Genomic DNA, 27,474 nt, shown 5'->3' with positions numbered 1-27,474 from the left:
TTTCAGATTCACCCAGAAGTTTCCGGCCAAGTGGGGGGGGGTAGAATTTTTATATCAGGGGTCATAATTTTTGACACAAAATAGGGGGGTTCTAAAATTATTAGTGGGCCTATGGGCTGATGTTCAACAAAATTTTCACCCTCTAGGCCTACACGTGCAAGTCTCATTTAACTAAAAATGTTTAGATAGCCCCTACAAATTTTTGCATGCTCCACACTTGTTACGCAGAATTTGTGTGCAATGCACATTTTTTTACTTTTAGTTTTCTGCACTCCGCGATCGGCATGAATGAAATTCTGCCGCAACTTGGCACCACGGGGGCCGGTCATAAAATTTCAACCCGATAGGTTGGATCATGAAAAACAAATTAGCCCGCGATGGGGGGGGCATAAAAATTGACTCCGGTCACCAACATATTAGCTCATATTCACGAATAATGACCCGCCCCCCCCCCCTCCCCTCCACCTTCTGAAGAAAATTCAATTCCCTTTTAAAGGGCTTTTTTTTATTTCACAATGAAATTGTTGAAATTAAATATAATTGAATTTGATATTTTATCTTCTCTCTTCAAATGTAGTTTACGAAAAAATAATAATATATCTGAATAATCTAAATTATAAAATATTATTTAATTTTCAAGCACTAAGTAAGAATTCTAACATAATTGCTGTGCTAATCAAATATTTTTGAGAACGAGGACAAAAAGGGATATCCCCAAAATGGCCGACAATTGGTGATTCCGTCGTCGTCGTTTCAGTGAAAATAAAAACACTTTGTTAGACTTCATTATTTATTTTATTGACTCATTTATAACAATAATGGCAACTTATAGTATTATTCTTCATCTGGTGCTTACTTTTACATGCTTTCTGCTTCAATTAACGGAAGGTAAGTCGTTTGATTCGTAGTATAAAATTAAAAAGCTTATCCGTATCAGTACTATCACAACAACATACAATGACATGATATGATGATGACAAACTACTTGTATTTATACGTCTCGTAAGTCGTATCCATGTATCCTACTATACAGGGAAACCATAGCTCTACACAACAATAATAATACTGACTTTGGTGGCAAATGTGACGGGCCTGCATATCGGCGGGCCCGCAGTAATTTTCACATATCTATACTATTAAAGAGGAACTTGCCGATAATCGATACTGATCGATACTTTGAAGAGGAACTTGCCGATAATCGATACTTCTTGGGATCGATTCATCGGTTTCATCTCAGAGATAGATGAAAAATAAATTAATAAATTAATAAATAGATAAATAAATAAGTTCTAGCATTTCCAGATGAATGGTAAATGCATAGATAGATAGATAAATTAATAAATACAAATAATTATTTGGATTTATTCGGTAGATCAACCAATGGTGGCCTGCTTATATTTACGGTCCGTTGCTGCGTTGCTATACGCGGATTACGCACAGGTCGTGGCAACTTCCCGACGCGATAATGGTAACAAAACTTCCAGCACGGTATAAATCGCAACCGTATAATAAATCAACTGCATTCGTTTATGATGATTTTCGGAAACTTCTTTTGTGATGACTTTCCGAAGATTTTAAGGTAGGCCTAGGCTTGATTAGCATGGTATGATATATCTCAACAATGGCGCCGTAGATTTCTTTTTTGACATTGGGGGGGGATAGGGATGAAAAGCATTTCTTAGAAGTAGGCATATTAATAGTGAATCTCTGAGACGAATATACCTAGGTATATTCGTCTCAGGTGAATCTGGCACCTTTTGGCAACATTAACGATGGCGTAGGTTTCTTTTGACATGGGGGATGGGATCCGTTTAAATCAATTTCTTGAAATAGGCCTACAGTGAATCCAGCACCTTTTGGCGACAGATTAATTTATGGCCATAATGAAGCTAAAATGGTGAATTATATGGTGCAAAAGTCGCACGACGAAGACCTCTACAATTGGCACTGTGACTTTTTTAGCCAAATATGAGGTTAATTTTGTCAGAAACCCACATGTACATGTATACAGGTGTCAACTTGGGGGTGATTGTATGGACCATTGCCCTAGGCTTATCAAACCCCCACCACCGGGAATTTACGCCTATGTAATTCAACCATCTTGAAACCCAATGTTGCTATAGGCCTAGGCCTACTTGATGAAACAGAAACAAATTAATAAGAAAGAACGAACCAAAGAAAGAAAGAAACCCTGGCACATTCAGTGAGTTGATTCAGTAGACCATGCCCCTTATCAAAATATTGAGGAATTTATTATTGGTACTCACCCCGGGATTTATGCCTATGTAAAGAAAGAAGAAGGAAGGAAGGAAAAAAGGAAGGAAGGAGGGAAGGAAGGAAGGAGGGAAGGAAAGAGGGGAGGAAAGAGGGAAAGAAAGAGGGACAGAAAGAGGGAAAAAACGAAAGAAAGAAAGAAAGAAAGAAAGAAAGAAAGAAAGAAAGAAAGAAAGAAAGAAAGAGAGAAAGAAAGAAAAAAGAAGAGAAAGAAAGAAAGAAAGAAAGAAAGAAAGAACGAAAGAGAGAAAGAAAAGAAAGAAAGAAAGAAAGAAAGAAAGAAAGAAAGAAAGAAAGAAAGAAAGAAAGAAAGAAAGAAAGAAAGAAAGAAAGAAAGAAAGAAAGAAAGAAAGAAAGAAAGAAAGAAAAGAAAGAGAAACAACGGGAAAGCAAGAGAGAGAAAGGGAGAGATAAACGAAAAGAAAGACAGGGAAAGACAAAGAAAAAATAGGCAAAAAGAAAGAAGAGAGAGAGAGTGAACAAGCAAGAAAAAGAAAGAGAAATGGAACGCAGGGAAGAGAGAGAGAGAGAGAAACTGAAAGAAAAAGGGAAAGACAAAGAAAAAATAAGTCAACAGGGTGTTTGGTACAAAAATTACGCAAAAGATTTTATGCTAAGGAAGTCGTTTGCAAAGTAGAGGCAACAAATGGTAGGCCTACCACATCACTAACAGCGTAATAATTGAGCTGTTAAAAGCGATACCAATTGCCATGATTACCATTTCCATCGTTTATACTAACCGCTCCCGTTTACTAACCGCTCCCATTTACTCATCTAGCGGGGCCCGCGCGAAGCGCGGGTACCCGCTAGTCATATAATTAAATTAGAATTAGATGATTTTAGGACGAGGATCCGCCTGCCCTAGCGCCTTCAATCAAGCAGTCCCTAAAATAATCGCAGGCCTATGTTTTATGACCCGGGGGGGGGCACTCCAACTTTGGAGGTGATGCGTATGTAGGGCTGTTAAGACCCCCTTTTTCAGCATCGCTGTCACCCAAAGACCCCATATTTTTTTACGAACACATGCTCTGTCACCCAAAGACCCCCTATTTTTCCATTTGATCTGTCACCCAAAGACCCTTACAATAGGTATCCCAGGCAAACCTTAGTTAACACATTTGCTAGTCAGCGAAATTCGCCGAGACCGGGGCCCAAACTCAATGCATATTTACATAGAAATTTGAATTTTTTTCGAGAATAGGTCGGTGAAGGAAACCTACATAAATATGTTTTCTATACTTCACTTGACCCAAATATATGATTTTTATGGTGATAATCAAGTCGCACATGGAATTTTAGAGGATTTTGATAGCAGTTCCATTAAAAAAGCTGCTATCGCCATGAGACTAAGATCTAGAAACACCCCTAATTGCCGTTTTGGGGAATTTTGCTAGCAGAATATTTTTGATGAAAGTCAATCTTTGGCAAGATGTAACTTTGTTACGGAAAGTGCTATGACAAAAATGTTTTCAGTTTTGGCTTTCTTTACTCAAGGGCTTTAATTTGATATGTAAAATGATGCAGTTTGATGGCAAATTTGAATTCACCTAGCATACCTACTTACAAGTTCAATTTGAACAGCAACTTTCATTTATCACTGATTTTGTTACTTATTTTGAAAAATCAAAGAAATTTGAAGCTATTTAGAACTAGAAATCCGATTTTCGAGGTTTCTGTGGTGGCGCTGTTTCGGCTCTCACCCAAAGATTCTATTTAAAAAAAGGTCATGTTCTCACCCAATGAACCCATATTTTTTACATTTTGCTCTCACCGAATGCCAAAAATCATGCTCTCACCCAATGACCCCATATTTGTTACATTTTGCTCTCACCGAATGCCCCTTAGTGCCAAAATGCCAGCCCTACTATATCCATTTTAAATTGAAGTGCCCCCGGGTTATGACCTACTTCTGATCGGCCCAACTGTGCGTTTTTTTATAGGCATGGGCCTACTCAATTACGTGCAATTTAACCTTTTCTCTCCTACTTAGATCTATACATGTATGTATGTACATGTTTGTAGATATGACCACATTGCTTCAGTCCCGTTAATGAATATTACTTCCGTACTCCAATGGTTCCAACTGGGTTCCAACGTGGGCGTCACAATGATAGTCTCCTACATACTGGTAGTAAAATTCCAATTTTCTTTGCTTTGGGACAAGCACTCAATTACATGTTGGCAATGTTGCTTTATTTAGTGATATGTCGCCCGATCCAGCATCGGATTTGTCGGCCAATTTCATATCGCCCAATACGACAAGATTCTCAAAATTTATTGAGATCACAAAGCCAATTGAGAGGTAACAAATTGTTTCTTTGCTGAATATATACTTGTGATGTTAATAATGGTATGTACACTTGTATGGTAGTGCACTTATTTGCATAGAACTGATTTAGTATGCCGGTCCAGTGGCGGATCTAGTGCAGTCAGAAGGTGGGCCCAATTTTATAAAAAATAAAATAAAATGTAAGAAATGGCCATGGAGCAACGTAATACCCCAAACATGAAGAGATTTTAGATTTTAATTTACCTATTATTATGAATTCTATTACCCCCACGACTCATTATTCAAAATCGCGCACTGTGATATGTTGAAACGAGTCACATGAAAGACAATTAATTAGCAATAAAGTGGCCAGGGCAACGAACTTTATGTTCTTCTCGCATCACAGCGCACAGCAAAGCGTGATGCAGTATATTAGCGTCGTTACGCATTCTACGCAAAGCATTACGCTTTGGTACGCGTTCTGCAATACTCGCTATCACTTACGCTTTGGCTACGCGTAGGCGCTCCACCTTGAGGTAAACAACTTGAAATATTTGGGAAAAAAATGTGATATTTTCTCTATAAATCGCACTATTTTGTGGTAATACATAATAGAATAGAAATAAAGGGTGCAGCATTATCCTTTACACGCAAAATAATGTGTCCTCGGCAGTAAAAATGTTTAAATAATGGGTTGAGGCTGTGCCTCACCCATTATTTAACTTTTTACTGCCTCGGACACATTATTTATGTGTAAAGGATAATGCATTACGGTACCCTTTATTTCGTAATTCAAAATGGCATACAAAAAAGTATACAAAGGTATATTTATTGTAATTATCGTGACATTTCAAGCTCGATTTACAGCATTTCATATCTGATGTCATTAAAATTGAATTATTTATCACAGAATATTAATCAATATAGTATACAAATAATGAATGTTTATGAGTGCAATGGTAAGAATATTTTCATGAGTTGAAAATGGAACATTCCATTTGAATGGAACATTCCATTTTTCAACTAATGAAAATATTCTTTCCATTGCACCTAATGAAAAACATTCATTATTTGTTTTATATAACATCTAAATAGATATTTGTTATTTGATTTGTTGATTGTAATGGCTTTGGAGGAGTTAAAATATTGTACGAATCGTAGACAAATATGGCTTTTTTTAGCAATACATTCTTGTATCACCCAAAAATAAGCCATTCAAAAAGTATTATTTTAAGGGTCTATTATTATTTTTACCAGGCGTTTGCTACGCAGTAAAATAGAATTTAAGCTTACCTAGCCACCGGGCCTATCCAATGCGTATTGTAAGCTTACCTTTTCACTTTTCTTGTTTTCTACTTTTTCTTTCCCCAAAGAAGAAAAAAATCGGAATATGGCTATTCGCGGCTTTCCTTGTAGATGTGGATTATATTTCTTCAAAATATTCATCCAGAATTGCCGCAAAGGGCCATAAATTAAGTTTGTTGTTTTAAATATCCCGTAACACGGTAGGGCCTATGCTATGCATACTGTTCAGCCGATCGGACTGAAAAAACACACCATGTAATCTAGCCGTGCAATAGAACGCACGGAATATAACGAAAATGCACGGTGCATATAGCGAAAATGCACGGCGTATAACCAAATTCCACGGTAGTGACGTAGGCCGTAAAATAGTTTATTTATTGAATGACATGTGACCAACAATCAACCAATCAAATGACAAGGATCTACTTAGGTGTTATATAATACCGTATACATAACATACAGCTAGCTGTACATATGTAGCTGCTAGGCGCCGCATCAGTGCAATAAAAACGGTGAATACCGTGATTTAGTCAAATAAACGCCCCGGGTGCTACATTTTCCCAATGGGGGGGCGTTTCTTCAAGGTCAATTTTAGAACGATAATTCCCGTTAAAATCATTAGCTAAACTTAAAACTCACGCTAAAATGACAAACTATGAACTAGAAACACTGACTTCTGGTTCACTTCCAGGTTTCTGGTCCAGATTTTCGCCAATTATTGTCGCGTGTGAGCAACTTGGTAAGCTTACTACACAAGACAGCATGAAAATATCGGCATTTTTGAAACACCTTGGTTGAAAAAAGTGGTGGGGGGCGTTTATTTGAGGGGGGCAACTATTTGACGAAATACGGTATTTTGCATCACATTTTATGTGATACATAAATTTGTAGAATTGATTCGCAAGTATTCAAAAGTGTGGCGCATTTTGCGATGCGACACCAGGAAACTCGAACGCTGGCAATGTTAATTGTCAAAGGTGAACTCTGAGACATTATTGATGTTTTGGTGAAAAATGTGTTAAAATTCAGTAAAAAGCATCCTTATTATTAAATGTTTAATAAATGATACTAATTTGCACTTTTTGCATGGGACATGAGTTAATTATTTTAAACAACTCTTCACACTAATTTTCTCGTTTGTTATTCTGTTATCCTTCAGGGAGTCTACATCATGCATTGCATTACTATGAGACTCTACATGTGAGTGAATTAAAACATCATGTGGTGAGGAGAAATGCAGACGAAGGGGGCAAACATACCAGACATATCAAGGTGGCCATGTTAGGCAGGTTAGTAGGAGGGGTGAGTGAGTGGATGGATGAGTGAGGGAGGGAGGGAGGAGGCACTTCGGGGAGTCAACATCATGCATTGCATTACTATGAGACTCTACATGTGAGTGAATTAAAACATCATGTGGTGAGGAGGAATGCAGACGAAGGCTGTAAACATACCAGACATATCAAGGTGGCTATGTTAGGCAGGTTAGTATAGGAGGGATGGGTGAGGGAGGGAGGGAGGGGGCACTTCAGGGAGTCTACATCATGCATTGCATTACCGTACTATGAAACTATGAAGCATTTGAGTAAATTTAAACATGTATATATGTGATGCAATCAAACAAAATCAGTCGGAACTCAGAAATATTCAGTTTCTTATAGGTTAGTAAAAAGCATTTACAAAGCTGGATTTCCAGAAAACCCCATTAAAATTGAACAACCAGTTCCAAAGATATGAGCAATTAAAGAGTTTCCAAAACAACAGAAAACAAAAGGAACTATTTCCTTTGTTTGGCTATATCTCAAAATCGATATTTCCGAGTTCCGACTGATTTTGCTTGATCGCATCACATATGTTGTAGCATGTAATACAAGTATGTTTTCTATCAACAAAAGTGTATTTTAAGTGTACACAAATAACTTTACTTTGAGTAATAAAGTATCCTCTCATCAGAAATAGTTAGGAGATTGCTTACACATTTTTAACACGCACATGAATTTTTTTTTCACGGCATAACATTTTAATTGGGCTATTCCAGTCGAAATCCATACACTCCTATCACATGACCTTTAAAATCCTTCATACCAGGAGTATATAGGTTTCAAATGGAGTCACCCATTCCCCATTTGAAATTTGTGCACTCCCTACATGGAAGATTAAGGGCATGTCTTCCATAAGGGATGTATTGATTTCAACTGGAATAAGTAACCCAATGTTGATTTAGTATCCAGTCAATGTGGTATGATCAAGCAAAATCAGTCTGAAGTCAGACATATTCTATTTTCATTTTTCTACTTGGATGTTTAAAGCATTTGCAAAGCTACATTTTGCAGAAAACTACATTGAAATTGGACGATTCGTTCTAGAGATATGAGCAGTTGATGTGTTTCCAAAACAACAGGAAACAAAAGAAATTATTTCTTTTGTTTCGCTATATCTCAAAATCGATATTTCTGGCTTCCTGTTGATTTGTCTTAATCACATCACGTACTGTAGGCTTCATTATAATCAAAATTAACATGTCTCATGTTATTGGAATGATTAAGGAAGTGTCTATAATTAACTGAGGTATTAGGTTCATTTTAAAATTAGTGGGCGGCAGAGGCTTTAGAGGATACATGTTATTAATTAATATATCCTCACACCAATCTGAAGTTGTAATAATTAATACCAATTAGGAAACACAACTTTGAAATTGTGCATGTCATGTATCTAGGCTATTGAAACCTATACCATAGTTGTAGGTACATGTAGGTGTATTATTAAAGCCATGATCTTTTAAATTGAGTTTGATCAATTTTAAGCTGGTTTTGTGGTATATTTGTAATGTTTACCCATGTCCCAATGCACACCTAATTTGACAACACCTAATTGGACAAGGATAACCATATTAAAATTGGATTATATTTATAATCATATAAAGGCAAAGACAAATGTGTGGGACTGTGTACGCTTTATAGCCTACAGGTCATTTTTGTCTTTTGATAAAAGTAAAAATAAATAAAAAGCAAATAAAAAGCAAGGACACACTTAGAAGAAATTGTTTCACCCTAAGGGTCGTAAATGCTTGGAATAGATTGCCAGCAACCGTAGTGCATGCTAAGTCTACCAACTGCTTTAAAAACGGCATTGACACATTCCTAGAGAACCATATTGACAAGTATGAATACAGGGGTAGCACCACCCTGGAACAAATTACTTGCAGTACACATTAATTTCTCTCTCTATTGTAGTCAAGTAATGATGAAATTGGATGGGCGTTATAAGGCTTCGTAGCCTTCCAAAAGAGTGCCCGAGACGACAGGTAAACAGGTAAAATGTATTTATAGTTAATAAACAAACAAATTATTTAGCCAATTTAGCAACTAAAGTAAGCAATGGTCAACATAAAGTAGCAAGCCCCATTGTCTGTGGCACTCGCCATGCTCACCATGATTGAATCCGGGAGGCACTCAACTTAAATTTTGGTAGGTGTGTGCGGCGTGGAACAGCAAACTTTAGAAACTAAGAACTGATTTTCGGTCAAAATAGGGGCTTGATGAACTGAAATTAGGGCCAAATTATAGGCTGTGGAGCTAAAAAATTCCAAATTTGAGCTTAAAGAACTATTGTCAAAATTTGAGGCTCAATGAACTGGAGCAAATCCAAATGTGGGTCTTAAGAAACTGCCGGAGAGCCTGAAAAAAGGACCCTTGACCGCTGCACATACCCGTACCACCTTTACATGTGAGTGCCCCCCAGATTGAACATGTTGAATTTAAGGTTATTGTCATTGGTGTCATGCACCAATAGAGGTGCAAATTTTGAATCTGTTATTGGTTTTAGTATTATTTTTGCATCATTTGCCATCGCTAATATCTCAAATTAAAGAAAACATTTTATTATGGTTACCTTGAAACCGACCATCACATGAGATAAAGTGGTTCTTTAGAATTGAGCATGTTACTGGGCTTGCATATATTGGGACACCCTGTATACATGCACAGGAGGGGCGACAGAAGATGAAGGGGCGGCAAGAAGAATTATTTAAGAAAAAAAGGTGGGACAGAAGGGGAGGTAAGAAGAATTAATAATGGAAAAAGGGCGGAAAATTATTGAAAAAAACTATTTGGTCGCCAACAGGGCCATAGCTGTAGGCAGTGTGGACAATTGGGGGAGTGTAACACCTCTAATTATGTAATTAAAAAATTGTTGAGAAAAAATTTTAGCTCCTTCCCCCCCCCCCCCCACACACACACACACCCCTTTTAGATTCTAGAGCCGTCCTGGCTGGGAAAAATATGGTCAACCTTTTCAGGCAGTTGCTGGAGGGGGCGGCAAAAATTATGTTTTCTTATAGTCCCCGGGGTAGGATCGACCACGATATGCTGGTATTTTAATACCAGTGGCATATTTAAAAATGACTATGGCCAAACAAAAATGGTGTGTACACTTGTTAAAACTATTATCAATTCATTTTAGGTCGCTGGTAACCAGTATTTCAAAAAAGGGTGTAGCTTTGAATTGATGTGATGGGATTCAATTTTATTCAATATCTATGCTGACCAACAGATCGTTCTATGGTTTCACGATTTAAATTACTATATATAGGCATATGGCCCAAGATTGCCGAGAAGGCATTGAGGCAAACAGCATGCATGTGAAATGTTCCAAAGCCAAAGGATAATGATCGAGAATGAAAAGAACAGATTAACTTTATTATGTTTGTCTCCCTATGCATGAGTGCGTATATTTATGGCCTTTACAATATTGTCTTAAATGTATGTACTTGGTTAGGTATGGGGTATTATTAAAATAAAAAATAGTTATATTAAATGAAATCCTAGCACAAATAAATCGTCTTCATTCAATTGTGCTCTCTTTAAAGCAAGTAGAAATAGCTTGTCAACTTTCAACATGGGAACACATTATGAAGTATCTATAATTACTGAAAAGATGTAGCTCAGCTGCCGGCCAACAAAAAGAAATTGTCTATAGTAGGCCCTTTTCTCTCTGAATTGGCTGTATTTTAAGAAAATCAATCGCATTAAATCGTGTTCACTCTAGCGTACGTTTGGGCCCTATTTGACTCATTGGAACGTTCGAAAGGACCCCCCGCGACTGTCAAGGTAAAATGAATCAAGTATAACAATATGAATACTATTGAAGTCTATTTTTAAACTTTTTGTTTCCTTTGCAGGCAATTTGACATGGAGCTCACGCCAAGAGAAGGCCTACTTTCACCCGATTTTAAAGCGTATTCTATTAAACATAGCGGGAAAAAACAAGAACAGGCTGTTGATCCCGAATCATTTTACACAGGGTTTTTACAAGGTAGGTCTACAAATGATTGTATAAAGCTAAAGTTGACTGTGAATTAGTGTCGCTCCCATGTTTAACTTGCATTAACTAGCACTGGTCATCTGATGCTGTTGTATATACTAGAAATATTGGCTGGTCATTTTTTTTATTGTAGTAAAAATGACCTAAAAAGTACAACAAAGGCCTAAAAATCTTAAATATGAGGGTGGCCAGCATCCCAATGGGGGAAAAACTTCTCAGGGGGGCGGGTAGGTCCCCCATGCCCTTCTCTGGCACTAAAAGGGTGTTGTATTCTTAATGTAGGCCTGCTAAGAATAGGCAATTTTGTACTGTATAAATTTCCTTTTTTCCCCCAACAGATGATCCTGATGAAACATTAATAAAAGCTCATTATGATGGTGATACATTGACTGCTAAAATATATACAAGAGAAGATGAATATAATATAGAGGTAAGATAGCATGGGCATATATGTGACCCGCTCTGACAAAACCGGGAACAAGGCACATTTTGAATAAAAAAGTAAGCAATAGATAATAAACTTTAAAATGATACCAAAATTATATAAATAGCATCTTTTCAAGATATGGATAATTTATAAAATTATCCATATCTTTTTCAAGATATGGATAATTCTATAAATGATACCTTGATATTTTTGCCAAATTTCTATTCTGAGTAATGGGCCAATTAGTTTCCTGCTTTACACAGGATTGAATAGGGATTATCATAGTTCAACTGTTATTTATTGATTAAATAAACCTCTTTTTAATCAGTACTTTCAAGGATTGAAAAGTCAACTTAGTCCCACAGTCAAATACCATGAAATTGACCATGAATCAAATGACCATACCTTGACCATCTGGCGACTTGTTCAAGGTTTTGTTGGAGCTGGTCACATATGGACAAACACCTTCCTCTTGTATGACCCCTCAGTTTGCATATTTGAAGGTGAAAAATTGACCATTCATAACCAATCATATTTTATTATTTGTAAAAACGCAAATGCAAATCGAGGTCATTAATATCTCACAATTGACCGCAAAATGCGTAATTGTTTGAAAGTAAATATTAGTAACCTCTGCGTGCACCGTTTTGTGCGTCGACCAAACTGCTCGCGCTGGCTGCCATATTTGGATTGCGCGCTACAGATTGTGATACGCACTTTTGTTATTGGTCATCCTGTTTTAGCCTGATTGATTTTAGGAAAGGGAAATTGTAAAAATCATCTAACTTTTGAGCAAAATGTTGTGTTATTTTGTACAGTGAAGAGATCAAAGTGATGGTTATGAATGAGGTTAAAAACTTTGCATCTGTAATATGTCGGGCGATATTGTGAACAATCTAAACATTTTGCTTTGGACCTTGGAATATATTCCTCGGTTAAAGGCAAATGTTTAGATTTTTCACAATACATGCCCTCTAAATAACTGATGCGCACTTATTAACCTCTAATTAGAAATTTCAAACATCGCAACAATTCTTAAAGAAATCATTTCTCAGTTTGATTGATAGGTGACGTCAAACTAGTGTTTTTTAATTCAGTCTCCGATAATATAGCTATAGATATATTAGTAGGAAAAATACAAGGGACAATTTACTGTCTGTTGCAGCTTTGATGACACCTCTGTCACTTTTCAAGAGGTATTAGAGTGATTTGATGAGACAGTTGCCCTGTTCAATTCTTAATAAATCAAGGCTGTATTGATTACAGATTTATTTGGTCCATTGCATTCAAACACACAAACCTCCTCTGACAGTGAATGGAATTTGTCTCGCGAGGTGTCACCATAGCTGGAACATATATTAGAAGCGATGCAGATGTCATTAATTGAAGTCTTGTTTAATTTTTCCAGCCATCGTGGAGACATTTAAAAGGTGATAAAAATAACAGTATGATAGCCTACAGGAGCTCAGATGTCAAACGTAATGCTACGTAGGTATTTCCTTGAAGAAAATTAATTAGAGAATAAACAATATGAATATTTGTTTGTATTATCCTGTATCATAGGATAGTCTACAGGCAGGTCCAATATTTTGAGAAGTGGATGTCGTTTCAGCTGATATCTACTACGATAAAATATATTGGACCTCTATATCGTTTATCAAAGGTAGAGGATAGTAAAATCAAAAATTCATTTTGTTTATTCTCATTCTTAGTCAGTTATTTAATTTTAATAACTAAATACTATTTTGTATACCTACACATAGTGGCGTATGTGATCATTGTGATGGACAAATTGTTTCAGAGAAAAACGTTTTTGAAGGATATATGTGATGCGATCAAGCCAAATCAGTCGGAACTCGGAAATATTGATTTTGAAATATAGCCAAATAAAGGATTTTTTTCCTTTTGTTTTCTCTTGTTTTGGAAACTCTTTATTTGTTCATATCTTTGGAACTAATTGTTCAATTTCAATGGGGTTTTCTGCAAAATCCAGCTCCGTAAATGTTTTTTACTATTCTATAGGAAACTAAAAAATTATTATTGCCGAGTTCCGACTGATTTTGCTTGATCGCATCACATATGTGTTACTAATAACGGAGTCAATACTCCTCCACTGTTGGCTCTCAGTGCCAGGGATGCAAATTGTGCGGGAGCGGAGAGCACCGCTCCTAGGAAATAAGAGTCAAAATTGAGGAAATAATGCCATGGGAAGAAAAAAGAGAGAGAGGAAAAATGAGGGAGAGAGAAGGAAAGAAAATGTAGAAGAGTGAGGTACAAGATGATAGGGGAGGGCTGTGAGGAAGTGGAGCTACTGAATGGAAGAGAGGAAATATTTAAAGACACTGGTTGTGCAAAATGTGGAGGAATTCACATTATTGTTCAAGAAATAAGAGCAAAAAATAGGAAGGTGTTGGTGTTAGATAATGGAAATGGGATATGGGGAAATTTACAATTCATCACCATAGGAGGTATTCAATGTAATTTAACAGGAAAAAAAGGAAGTTAGGCGAAGACAGGTGGAAACAGGGCTCATATCTGAGGAAATTTAGAGAGGTGGCAATCATATATGAGGAAATTTATAGAGAGGCAGCAATAAGGATTTTATGGGAACAAAAGTCATAAAGGAATTCAGTATATCAATACTAATGCCACTGAGAAGAGGACAAACTGGAAAATATTGAGGAAATTTAAAAAGAAGAACCATAAAGCACTAAACAAGTTGTGCTCCTCTGACAAAAAATGAAAGAGGAATGGGGGGTAATGGAAAATAAAAGGGGAAAGGAGCCTCTGTCCTACCAAAATTGACCCCAAACTAGTGTAAAATACCAATTTTTGTCGTAAAATCTTTTTTGGAAGATCGAAGACCTAACAATACCTAACATACAGTCGCTCTATAAATACACGCTATGTTAACATTCTCATCTTTTGAAGTGCAGAATAAAGCTATTTTATGCATGTTATGATTGAGGAAATCTTGAGCCTAAAAACCTTGCTCCTGAGGAAGAAATCACAATTTGCACCCCTGCTCAGTGCCCCAATTCCATTTAAGGTTCAAACTATTAAACTGCATCTTTAATAATTAAAAAAGAATGACTACATTATTATAGGATATTGCCAGCTCTAAACCTTTACGTCACTATGTGAAACAGAAAATTTGGAAAAATCACTATATGCCACTATGTGTTGCGACCAACGATTTTAAATATAATGGCAGTAATAAATCCTTGAAAGTAATTAATAAATGATGATTTCATTCCTTTATCTAGTTCCAGCTATTGTCCCTATGATCATTATCTTCCTAAAGGAGTGGCTTATGAAAAGACAGACGAGCAGCTAGAAAACCCACCAAGAAAATTAACATGTAAGTGGTATTACTCTTCTGATTTTATCATTTATTCCATGTTCATTTGGAGCAACCTGTATTTACGGGTGCTGTTAATAATAGACCATTTCAAATCAAGATCGGAAAAGTTTGGACACCCAGGTGCAGTGAGCTGTATTTATTCAGTAAGGGTCAAATTAGCGGACAGGAAATGTCATGAATTACGGTACCCTTTTGAGTGAAAATACAGCTTATTTAGCCAACATGGTCATCAGGTAAAATATTTTCCTAACCTCCGCTATTTGACACTTCACAACATGACAGTAATGGAAAGAAAATGCAAATTTTCATCAATGTTTCATTCAGCACTTTAGATTTAGACAAATTGACGTTAACATCAATCTCTTACACGAGACATACCCACGCTTCATTGTGCCTTTCATGCAGATTTGTGTTCAGGCTAAATAAAAACAAACAGCAGCTACAAGATTACTTTCTTAACCCCATGAGAACTACCTGCCGATTGGTCAAAAAGAAGTTTTCATTATCAATTGGACCAATCAGTAACATTGTTAAAATAAGCAAAAATAAATTGGGGTGAATTATTTGTAAAGCTCCATTCTGATTGGTGATTAAAGTGAAGATATCATGTAATTGACCAATCAGAGACAATGTTAGATCAGCAGGTAGTGCTCAGGGGGTTACAGCTTTCGGAACACTAATTGGGTTGAATCAGGCCTATATGGTATATATGGTACCCATGAAGGTTGAAGAATAATTCAAATAAGCTTCCTTTTTACAATTCCAGATACAAGTCACGCAAGAAGGAAAAGAGCGCCACCACGTCTGAACACATGTCCACTGCTACTTACAGCCGATTATCGGTTCTACCAAAACATGGGCCAGGAGAGCATGCCCCAGACTATTAATTATTTGGTAAGCTGCCTGGTGTGACTATTTTCTCCAGGGTTGTGATTTTGTTTAGATCAGATTTGTTGGCCCCACACATATGCTGTATGGGGTTTATATGTTATCGTCCAGATGGTTGCCTGGTTGTTTGGCTGTCCATCCGGGCAAAAGCAAAACCATTACTCCACAGTGCAGCTTAAATGCAGTAACGCTAGTGCAGAAACACTTGTGAGAACACTTGCAATTTGAAGCTGCACCCATTAAAAAATGGGCTATTCCATTTAAAATCCCCACTACCCCTGTAGAAGATTTAGCTAAAGTCTTCCACAGAGGGAATATGAGTTTAAAATAGAATAGACAATCAGATAACTTCCATTTGAAATACTCACTCCAGTTGGGGAAGATATAGGTAACGCTATTATACAGAGGGAGTATGGGTTTCAAAATGATTAGCCCTGACCATTTACATTTGAAAAACATACCGTATTTCCTCAAATAGTCGCCCCCTCAAATAAACGCCCCACCACTTTTTTCAACCAAGATTTTTCATAAATGTCCATGCTATCTTGTGTAGTAAGCTTACCAAGTTGCTCACATGGTCGATAATAGCAGCAATAATTGGGGAAAATCTGCATCGGAAACCCGGAAGTGAACCAAAAGTCAGTGTTTCTAGTTCATAGTTCGTCATTTTAGCGTGACTTTTAAGCTTACCTTATGATTTTAACGGGAATTACCTCTAATAAACGCCCCCGTGTTTGATAATGCAACGCCCGGCGCGTTTATTCGAGGAAAATATGGTACTCCCCTTTTGGAAGATATTTCCAAAACCTTCCAAGGGGTAGTGTGGATTTCACATGGAATAACCCAATGCACATTGAGGTCACTCATCGGAGTGAAGATACACCACAAAATGTCGAGGGCTTAGAGCCAGAACTAGCTATGTCCATTTGTTTTCTCAATTACATGTTACTCATTTCGGCAACAAATGTACGGTTAATTATGCCCTCCATAATAAATGCAAGTAACTTTGGGGTATATGAATAGTTAGTTGGACGCAAGTGACCATACCACAAAGTCACTTACATTTTCTTATGGAGGACTGAATTAACCGTCCATTTGTTATTGAAACTAGCGGGTCCTCGCTAGGTGAGTAAACGGGAGCGGTTAGTAAATGGGAGCGGTTAGTATAAACGATGGAAATGATAATCATGGCAATTGGTATCGCTTTTAACAGCTCAATTATTACGCGGTTAGTGATGTGGTACCATTTGTTGCCTCTACTTTGCAAACGATTTCCTTAGCATAAATGCTTTTGCGTAATTTTTGTACCAAACACCCTTTGTATTACTTATTTTTCCTTTGTCGTTCCCTTTTTTCTTTCAGTTTCTCTCCCTTTCTTTCCCTTTCTTGCTTTCCCGTTATTTTGTTATCGAAATGAGTAACATGTAATTGAGAAAACAAATTTTTGGACATAGCTAGTTCTAGCTCTAAGCCCTTGATGTGAAGTCATGATGATCACATAAAAACACATCAGTTGATTATTTCTGTTTTGTTGCAGATTACCTTAATAGACCGAGTAGACTCAATCTACAGAGAAACAGAATGGGAAGAAGGCTACATGGGGTTTGGATTTGAAATCAAAGAGGTATGTAAAAGAATGGGAAGAAGGCTACATTGGGTTTGGATTTGAAATCAAAGAGGTATGTAACAGACTGGGAAGAAAGCTACATGGGGTTTGGATTTGAAATCAAAGAGGTATGTAACAGACTGGGTAGAAGTCTACATAGGGTTTGGATTTGAAATCAAAGAGGTATGTAACAGGCTGGAAAGAAGGCTACATGGGGTTTGGATTTGAAATCAAAGAGGTATGTAACAGACTGGGTAGAAGTCTACATAGGGTTTGGATTTGAAATCAAAGAGGTATGTAACAGGCTGGAAAGAAGGCTACATGGGGTTTGGATTTGAAATCAAAGAGGTATGTAACAGACTGGAAAGAAGGCTACATGGGGTTTGGATTTGAAATCACAGAGGTATGTAGCAGACTGGGTAGAAGGCTACATGGGGTTTGGATTTAAAATCAAAGAGGTATGTAACAGACTGGGAAGAAGGCTACATGGGGTTTGGATTTGAAATCAAAGAGGTATGTGACACACTGGGAAAAAGGCTACATGGGGTTTGGATATGAAATCAAAGAGTTAGGTAACAGACTGGGAAGAAGGCTACATGGGGTTTATATTTGAAATCAAAGAGGTAGGTAAACAGACTGGGAAGAAGGCTACATGGGGTTTGGATTTTAAATCAAAGAGGTATTTAACAGACTGGGAAGAAGGCTACATGGAGTGGATTTTAAATCAAAGAGGTATGGTATGTGGCAGACTGGGAAGAAGGCTACATGAGGTTTGGATTTGAAATCAAAGAGGTATTTAGGAGATTGGGAAGAAGGCTACATGGGATTTGGACTTGAAATCAAAGAGGTAGGTAACAGACTGGGAAGAAGGCTACATGGGGTTTGGATTTGAAATCAAAGAGGTAGGTAACAGACTGGGAAGAAGGCTACATGGGATTTGGATTTGAAATCAAAGAGGTAGGTAACAGACTGGGAAGAAGGCTACATGGAGTTTGGATTTGAAATCAAAGAGGTATGGTATGTAACAGACTGGGAAGAAGGCTACATGGGGTTTGGATTTGAAATCAAAAAGGTATTTTGGAGATTGGGAAGAAGGCTACATGGGATTTAGCCTATAACATTACCAATCATAATAATTGCTTTATTAATCACTTTTTTTTACTACTTTTAGATGAGGAAGACTATTCCAGTTCTGAAATATTATGTCGGCCACATGGGATGCTTAATACCCACAATGCATTTTGAATTATCAATTATATTGCTTATTGATCGCTTATTCTACTACTTAGGTGACAGTACATGAGGAAGGCTATCCCAGTTCTATGAAGCATTATAATGCTATGTCTTCTTCATGGGATGTACAACAGTTATTGGAGGTATAACGTAGACTGAGAAATGTCTGCATGGTATAAATGCACTATAGAATAGAAGGGCATTATTTGATCCATTCACACCAAAGTTAGCAATAGTTTGAATTTGACAGCAAAAATATTCAAGGGATGAAATGACATAGCATTAAAGCCATAATGTACGATCTTATAATATGAAATTGGTTAATTTTTTCAAACCTGATTTTTTGGCATAATTAATGTTTACATAGGTCCCGACTTACAAATGGAATCAGCCAAATTTGTTGTGTTTGTAGGTCAATAAAGCAATTTAGTCCCCCCAAAATAGCCAGTGGGGTTTCTTTAATTTACCCGGCTTAAAATGAACAGAAATCCTTCCTGGCAGTTATTATAATTAAAGACAGAGATAAAGAGAATTTATCGCGTCTGACGTCATCTGTCAATCAAATTCGAGCACGGTTTGTTTACAAGTGTCGTGATGATGACTTGCTGAACGCGGATTTATAACCGGGCGCCTTATTGTTAATTTTGCACCTTTTGACATGCAAACCATCTCAAAAGTTAGGTCTTTATAGTAGGAAACTTTCTTTGGTGAAGGCACCATGTCAACAATGCCTAGAAAAGCTGCTTTTTGCCTTGTAAAAGTACATAATTTTTCGCCATTTGCTGCTATTCCTTTTTTCCGATCAGCATCAGATAGACCGGTCTTCCTTTTACGCGCTGATTAACCTGTGTAAACCAACCAAGGATAGTAATTGACAGTGACATCAGACGTGATAAATTGTTTTTATCTCTGTCTTTAATTATACTATTTTTATTATTATAGCATTTTGGGGTGAAGAATAACCAAATTAAATTTTGAGGGAAATCTTACATTATGGCTTTAAGTAGACTTGCATGTTCCAGCATGCCTGTCGATGTTTGAGGGCATCAAATATTAGGATATTCCACAATCCTGTAAGCAACATAGAGATGTCCTGTAAATTCTTCAGAGAATTTCAAGGCATTAATTAGCACATTCCTCCTGTATCGTATTAAGCTAGATACCAGAGATTCATTTATAATGGGCTGAAAATATGTGACTCACTCTCACAAAATGAGCATAAAGTTGACACAATACCTTTCTGAGAGATTCCAGATTTGATGTCCCTAATTTAAATGCTTTAAAAGCATACCAAACATTCAGTTCAGGTCAGTTTTCTTCGCAACACACATTGTTACAAATTTCTTCACAACACACATTGTTATAATTTAATTTAAGAGTAATTTAATACAAAGTAAACACATGTTGTTGTAAACAACAAGGGTTGTTCCTTAATTTGATCTCCAAATTTCGTTTTTGCTCCCTAGCATTAAAGCCTTAATGTACGATCTTTTAAAAAATTTAGATTTTTCTTTTTTTCTTCTAAAATGATAATATGCAATCATTATGAAAGTTCCCAATACATTTGGAAGCAAAAAACATTGGAAACTTGCACAAAACAACCAGCCTCATAAACTTCACCTCTATCCCTCGAAACATCTCGCACTATTTGGATTAGGACAGCGAAAAGTGCGGCCTCAGAGTTAGTCTCCCACGCCAGTTTGAGTTACGCTCCTCCACATGTGGAGGGAGCGTAACTCAAGCTAGTTTTGTACTGAGACTACGGTTTTGATCGTGGCCGACATAAAGTCATAATCTAAAAAATTATGACTTTATGTCGGACCAACAGAAAATCGTCCCGCTTTTACTACAAATAGGACGAATTTGACAGTTTGCTCATAGATTTAAGTTAGAACATGTGTAAGTATTACAAATATGCCAAAAAATCGGTTTTGAAAAAAATGAAGGTAAATTCTGAAAAAAGATCGTACATTATGACTTTAATCTTGGTTTGAATGGATCATATTGTGTCACACTGATTAACAATGTATACATGTGATAACTTTTAACGCTTATAATTTCAGCATGATTAATTAACAACTTGCATGTCCCACTACTATTACCTCGCAATCTCGCATGTTTCTTCTCTTATCCCTGTGTCTGTCTGTCTGTCTGTCTGTATGTGAAACAATAGATTGATGTGTTTCAAGAACCTACTAACGATGAGAATCACTATAACAAGGCAGGGAAGCATCCATGGAAAGTCAATGATTTATTGGATGTGAGTAAACATTTTCAATTATATAAAGTATGCTAGTCCTAAAGTTTACTGATCCAAAAGGTTTGCTAGTACCCTAACCTTAACCGCTCCCAACCGTTTGTTTTTTTTGACTAGCAAAGCATATTTTTGGACTAGATATCCTTAGGACTTGTGTCTATAGTCCGTATATCTTCCCTGAGTCAGTAAAGTGAAAACAAATTTTTCTCAAAACAAGTTCGCAGGAATCTGTTAGGCTAGTTGGATTCCTTGCATCATTTACTTTAAAAAATGTATACTTTTATATTTTGAGAATAAAAATCATCGAAATTACTGACTCGAGAAAGGTATGCAGACTATAGTGTTGGATATAATTGTTGTGAAATATTTGGCTTTCATACACTCTTAGATACTAAGAACTAATCGGAGCAATTGTTAGAAAAAATGCTAGGAGTGTATTAATTGTGTATAATGCACAGACGTTCACTCCGCGTACTATGCATGTGGCTTTCGGACACTTCCATTTTTATTGCCGGTTGATGCATTTACATTTAACCACATTTCCAACAGTTGAGTGACAATTTTGTAATGAAAATAGCAAAAATCATAGGATTTTTTTGCGAGTATGAAATAGGTTATGCGCATGTGTATTGCCTGTTGCTTGAGAAATTGTACAATAAATGGACTTGTACTGAGATATTGATTTGCCTAATGGACGCCATGTGGCTTGTGCGTGAGACACATCAACATCTCAGTATGTATATGCATTATTTTTTACAATTTCACTCCCAACAAGTAATACACATTTATTAGTCTTTAATTAGTTACCACTTACACACTTGCATCTTTTTGGTACAAAAAACAGTGGTTCCAAATACGAGTAAAAATTTACTGGTGTGTGTCCTGTTTATTTCCTCATGTGATCCCTTTCCTACTAAAATCATCTTCTACCCCTTGTGCTGACATACCAGTCTCTCTAAATGTGATGGACAGGGTTGCCAACAATTTTCAGCCCAAATTGCAGGTCAAATGATCAAAAAGTCGCCCAATTTTTCTCTATGTGACAGGAAACTAGCGGAAGTCACAAGAACCAATTTTGTAAAGTGATCAAATTTATTTTTAATCATTAGTTTCTATGGGAGAGGAATTATTCAAAAGTTGTGGGATAAGTCTTCAAAAGTCACACATTGGGCTACCAAATCGTAACTTTGGCAACCCTGGTGATGAAGATACAAGAAGCGTGCTTTACATCAGTTACATGTGTTGTTGTCCGTATAAGCCACTAATATTTACAAATAATCCTTGTAATTTGTTGGAATGCATGAGAACGTAATTAACATCCAGTTCCCAGCACCATCCTCCATCACCTGTGTACTATTTTTTGAATGGATTTTAAGTGAATAACTAATTATTTTGTAATGTGACACCCACCCTCTTCAGTATGAAAGACTCTTTTGACATCTTATTGTAGAATTTTGTATACAATTAGATCAACAGGTGATCATATATATTACTTAGGTCATATATTTGATGACCTGTTCACTCGCTATATAACAGCGTGCATGATTGGTCGAAAGCTGGGCATAAATAATGTTAATTCCCAGTGACCTTGATGTGCACAGGGTAAAGGAAATGAAGAAAAATCATGTTAATAATGTTACTTGTAATCTTTTTTTATCATTTTCATGAAATATGAATCACAAAATATACTGGTATGTATGAACGGGGTTCGTTACTAAATGTAACCGTTTAGTCATGACAATATATAAATGAACCCCTAATTGATGAAAGTGGAAGAAAAATCATCTGGCAACCCTGTTGCTAACAGCTGCACAACGATCATCACAATAGTGTTATATCAAAACGAGTTATTTGGACTAGTTGTATGAAACCCAAAATATCCAAAACCGACTCAGCCAAAGGACACAAGTAGGTTCACAAAATTAATAAAATGCAGTACATGATCCTGATTCACAATGGGGGAGATATAGAGCCTATTTGTAGCTGGGTTGGGACATGCAGAGGGGATACTTCTTTCAGTCAGTTGAGTTCAGATAACCAGGTTTAATTTATTTCATAACACAGGACCGCTTGGAAAATAATGTTACATTTTTCCTTATCAGTTTCCATTTGGGTTTAGGCATAAATTGCGAGAGCTCAATCATATAATCTTATATTATAAGAAATTAGAGGAAATTTGATGTTGACTTCTTTTCTTTGTGTCCCCCATTTTCAGATTTACAGTAAAGAAGACCACAGTGCCTATTGTCTAGCACATTTGTTCACATATCAAGACTTCTCCAATGGTGTCCTGGGCCTGGCCTATATCGGCACACCAAGAAGTAATGCAGTGGGTGGCATCTGCACATCAAGTAAGTTGTAACATACAAAGAGTAAAACTAAAATAACTTGATTTGTTTCTATATTTCAAAAAGTTTATCTTCAATTGAAAATATTTTTGGCATGCATCATCAGCAGACTCATAGCATCAAAGATGCCAATTTCATACCTGTAGTTGACTTCATGCTCGACTGAGCACATATTAAATGAAAGTGTTCAGTAATTCAAAAGTAGCCAAAAGTTAATAATAAGTGTTTCCGCCACGTTGGCGGATAATGTCACTGTACACTGTGAGTGTAACAAAAAGGTAGTCGTCTCTGTCCTTGGATATCCTGCAAAATAAGCCCATATAGTCTCTGTGCATTGTGAAGTGTAACAACAAGGTAGGCTTTCCAGTCCTTGGATATCTTGTAAAAGGATACTCATTTTTGCGACTTTTGAAATCTGCAATCTCTCCATTCATGTGTAATTACTCATGCGTCAGAACATGTAGGATTAGAACCAATAGGTATGAATAGGCTATGGATCTATTGACGATGCATTTCAAAAACATTTCAATCGAAGAAATGCTTATTGAAATATAGAAACAAATCCAAAAGGGAGTTATTTTTGTTTTAGTCTTTAGAAAGATACATGTGCTCTCTCAAAATAAGTATAAAGGTTTAAAAGGAAAGTTAAATAAACTTGACCCTAATACCTGCACCATGTTCTTGTGTTTACAGCATATTATTCCAGTGAAGGCAAACTCTACTTGAACACAGGATTGACAACAACAGTGAACTGGGGCAGGAGAGTACTGACACAAGAAGCAGATTTAGTTACAGCTCATGGTAGGTCAACCAAGTGGTCATCACATGGTCATCACATGGTCATCACATGGTCATCACATGGTCATCACATGGTCATCACATGGTCTACAAGCTTGTGGTGTGATCAAACAAAATCAGTCTCAAGTCGGGTCAATTTTCAGTTTTTTACATGATTGTATAAAGCATTTGCAAAGCTACATTTTGCAGAAACCCCATTGAAATTGAACATTTAGGTCCAAGATATGAACAGTTGAAGTGTTTCCAAAATTAAACAATATGCAACAAAAGAAATTATTATCTTTGTTTGGCTATATCTGAAAATCAATATATCCAACTTCCGTCTGATTTTGCTTGATCCATCACATATGTTACTAAATGAGGGTTTTTTTGGATGGAGGAGACACAATTAAAGGCAGACACCCTCCACAAAAGCATTCCAATAGATTGGTCTAACAACAATACCTACATGTTTGTACAGCCACCTGTATTAGTAATATAGTTGCTCAAATAATTACAACAAGTCATGATATGTGACATAATCAAGGGAATGAGTCACATGTTGACCCTGGTCGAAAATGAGTTTTACATATTGTTATTTAGTCGTACTTGACTCAAGGCCAAAATCACCTTTTACCCGAACTCACACGAATGCACAACACAAATACACTGTTCGCTTAAGCTAACAAAATCTAAGTCTTTAATTGAAAGCAAGTTTCGTTTGGTACAATATAATGACTACAAATGCACATATACATTAATCAAATATAATCACTCTTTATCTATTTTGTACTTAGCCAGCATTCTTCTTCTTGGTGATCATAAAGTTCTTGTAATGTTCTGGACGACTGATGTAATATATCCCTATTCACTTGTCCCACGACAATCAGCGTAAGTCCTTTGTACACTTGCATTGATAACTCCTCATGTATAAAATCCTTACACGAAAATGGTGTTCTCCAAACACGTTTACAACTCCTTATGCAATTCTCCTATACTAAACTCCTTGCTGCCGTCCTCCTATGCTAAACTCCTTGCCTGCGTTCTCCTATGCTAAACTCCTTGCGCCGTCCTCCTATGCTAAACTCCTTATACTGTTCTCCTATGCTAAACTCCTTGCGCAGTTCTCCAAATTTAACTCCTTGCGCTGCTTTCTCCAAACTTGGTGCTATTTCCACCTTTCACACAATATCTTCAGGAAGCAGGACTGCGATGCAGTTGTCCCCACTTATTTTGACAGTTGCGTTGAATCAAAATACCAGACTTCAGCAAGTCGACAGAAGAACATATTTCCTTTCTTGGAAGAATATCGTTCTTTGACGTATTCTAGATCTTCTCCGACAACACTGGTAAATAGTAGTACTTTGACTACATAAAATATTTCTGGTTTGTAATTTCCTTTCTTTCAAGGAATTGGACTGTAAGCATAGCCCAGATCAACACTATCAACTGTGAATCATTGTTTACATTTTCTTATTATATATGATTCAAAATGTAGCAATGCTAATAGCAATGCTAGACACTCCTTCTCAATTGTGGAGTAATTTCTCTGGTGCTTGTTGAATTTCCTTGAAAAGTAACATATAGGGTGGTCAATTTGATCTTCACCCTCTTGCATCACAACACCTCCACAGCCTATGTCACTGGCATCAACAGTCAACTTGAACTGCTTCTGAAAATCAGGTGCAGTAAGTACTGGTGAACTCATGAGTATTGATTTGACTTTGTGAAAAGCATTTTCACACTGTTCTGACCAAATGAATTTTGCATCTTTCTTCAACAAATCAGTCAAAGGACTTGCTATCTCTGAAAAGTTTGGACAGAACTTTCTATAATAGCCAACCATTCCTAGAAATCTCATGAGTGCCTTCTTGTTTACAGGTGTGGGGTATTGCTCAATTGCTTCAACTTTAGCTTTGATAGGTTTCACCTGACCTTGACCTACAACATATCCCAAGTATGTGACTGTGGCATGGCAAAACTCACTTTTTACCAGATTGACTGTCAATTGTACTTCAGACAGCTTCTATACTATTAAAGAGGAACTTGCCGATAATCGATACTTTGAAGAGGAACTGATCGATTCATCGGTATCATCTCGGAGATTATAGATAAATTAATAAATAGATAAATAAATAAGTTCTAGCATTTCCAGATGAATGGTAAATGCATAGATAGATAGATAAATTAATAAATACAAATAATTATTTGGATTTATTCGGTAGATCAACCAATGGTGGCCCGCTTATTTACGGTCCGTTGCTGCGTTGCTATACGCGGATTACGCACAGGTCGTGGCAACTTCTCGACGCGCTAATATGGTAACAAAACTTCCAGTTTATCACCGTTTGCAATGGTAGGCCTATGCTGTAACCGCTACACAGATGATTTTCGAAAAATGGTCCAAGTGATATAATATTTTGAAAGTGATATTTGTTCGTGGTGACTTTCGATGGAGAGTGGACATTATGCGGCATGGTAACCGCAACCCCTATATAAATCAACTGCATTAGTTTATGATAACTTTCGGAAACTTCTTTTGTGACGACTTTCCAAGATAATAACAAGGTAGGCCTAGGCATATATTGGAAAGTAATTTGAGTTTATTCGTTTGTCATGTTGTGATGAATTTCGATGGGGAGGGTGGGGCATTATTAGCATGGTAACCGCAACCGCTATAATATCTCAACAATGGCGAGATTTCTTTTTTTTGACATTGGGGCCGGGATAGAGATGAAAACATTTCTTGAAGTAGGCATATTAATAGTGAATCCGCATCTTTTGGCAACATTAACAATGGCGTAGATTTCTTTTGACATGGGGGATGGGGTCCGTTTAAATCAATTTCTTGAAATAGGCCTACCGTGAAGCCAGCATCTTGGTGGCGACAGAATAATTTATGGCAAGCTAATTAGGCCTACTGGTGAATTCAAAAGTGGAACAAATTCGCACGAAGACCGCAAAAATTGGCACTTTTAGTTTGGCCAAAATGAGGTTAATTTTGTCAGACACCTACATATATTATACATTATTTACATGTGTCAACTTGGGGGTGATTGTATGGAACATGCATTGACCTTATCAAAATATGGGGGGGGGGGTTATCCCCCACCCCCACCGCCTATGTAGGCCTAACTCAACCTTCTTGAAACCCAATGTTGCTATAGGCCTACTTGATGAAACAGAAACAAATATAAAAGAAAGAACGAACGAAAGAGAGAAAGAAACTCACATGCGTCAACATGGAGGTGATTCAGTAGACCGTGCCCCTTATCAAAACATTGAGGAATTTATTACTCACCTCGGGATTTATGCCTATGTAAAGAAAGAAGAAGGAAGGAAGGAAAGAGGGAAGGAAAGAGGGAAGGAAAGAGGGAAAGAAAGAGGGAAAAAGAAAGAAAGAAAGA

The 27,474-nt window shown here is 36.8% G+C and overlaps 1 protein-coding gene across 3 annotated transcripts in view; it reads left to right on the top strand.

Annotated features, from left to right (window-relative positions):
• The first annotated feature begins 713 nt into the window (after positions 1-713).
• LOC140162774 (ADAM 17-like protease) overlaps positions 714-27,474 on the top strand; it is a 63,506-nt gene continuing 36,745 nt past the window's right edge. For 2 of the 3 annotated variants that reach the window (XM_072186068.1, XM_072186066.1), the window contains exons 1-11: positions 714-888; positions 7,008-7,137; positions 11,025-11,158; positions 11,506-11,597; positions 13,003-13,082; positions 14,861-14,955; positions 15,725-15,852; positions 17,384-17,470; positions 18,742-18,828; positions 23,158-23,293; positions 23,984-24,091. In XM_072186068.1, the coding sequence (XP_072042169.1) occupies positions 819-888; positions 7,008-7,137; positions 11,025-11,158; positions 11,506-11,597; positions 13,003-13,082; positions 14,861-14,955; positions 15,725-15,852; positions 17,384-17,470; positions 18,742-18,828; positions 23,158-23,293; positions 23,984-24,091 (1,147 nt within the window). In that variant the 5' untranslated portion in view covers positions 714-818. Of the gene's footprint in view, positions 889-7,007; positions 7,138-11,024; positions 11,159-11,505; positions 11,598-13,002; positions 13,083-14,860; positions 14,956-15,724; positions 15,853-17,383; positions 17,471-18,741; positions 18,829-20,858; positions 20,946-23,157; positions 23,294-23,983; positions 24,092-27,474 lie in introns of all 3 variants that reach the window. The other variant, XM_072186067.1, reaches the window with a different exon arrangement.

Source organism: Amphiura filiformis, chromosome 10 (genome assembly GCF_039555335.1).
Source record: "Amphiura filiformis chromosome 10, Afil_fr2py, whole genome shotgun sequence".
Lineage (NCBI taxonomy): Eukaryota > Metazoa > Echinodermata > Ophiuroidea > Amphilepidida > Amphiuridae > Amphiura > Amphiura filiformis.
Note: the sequence above shows the minus strand (reverse complement) of the source record. Positions and strands in the feature narration are given on the sequence as shown.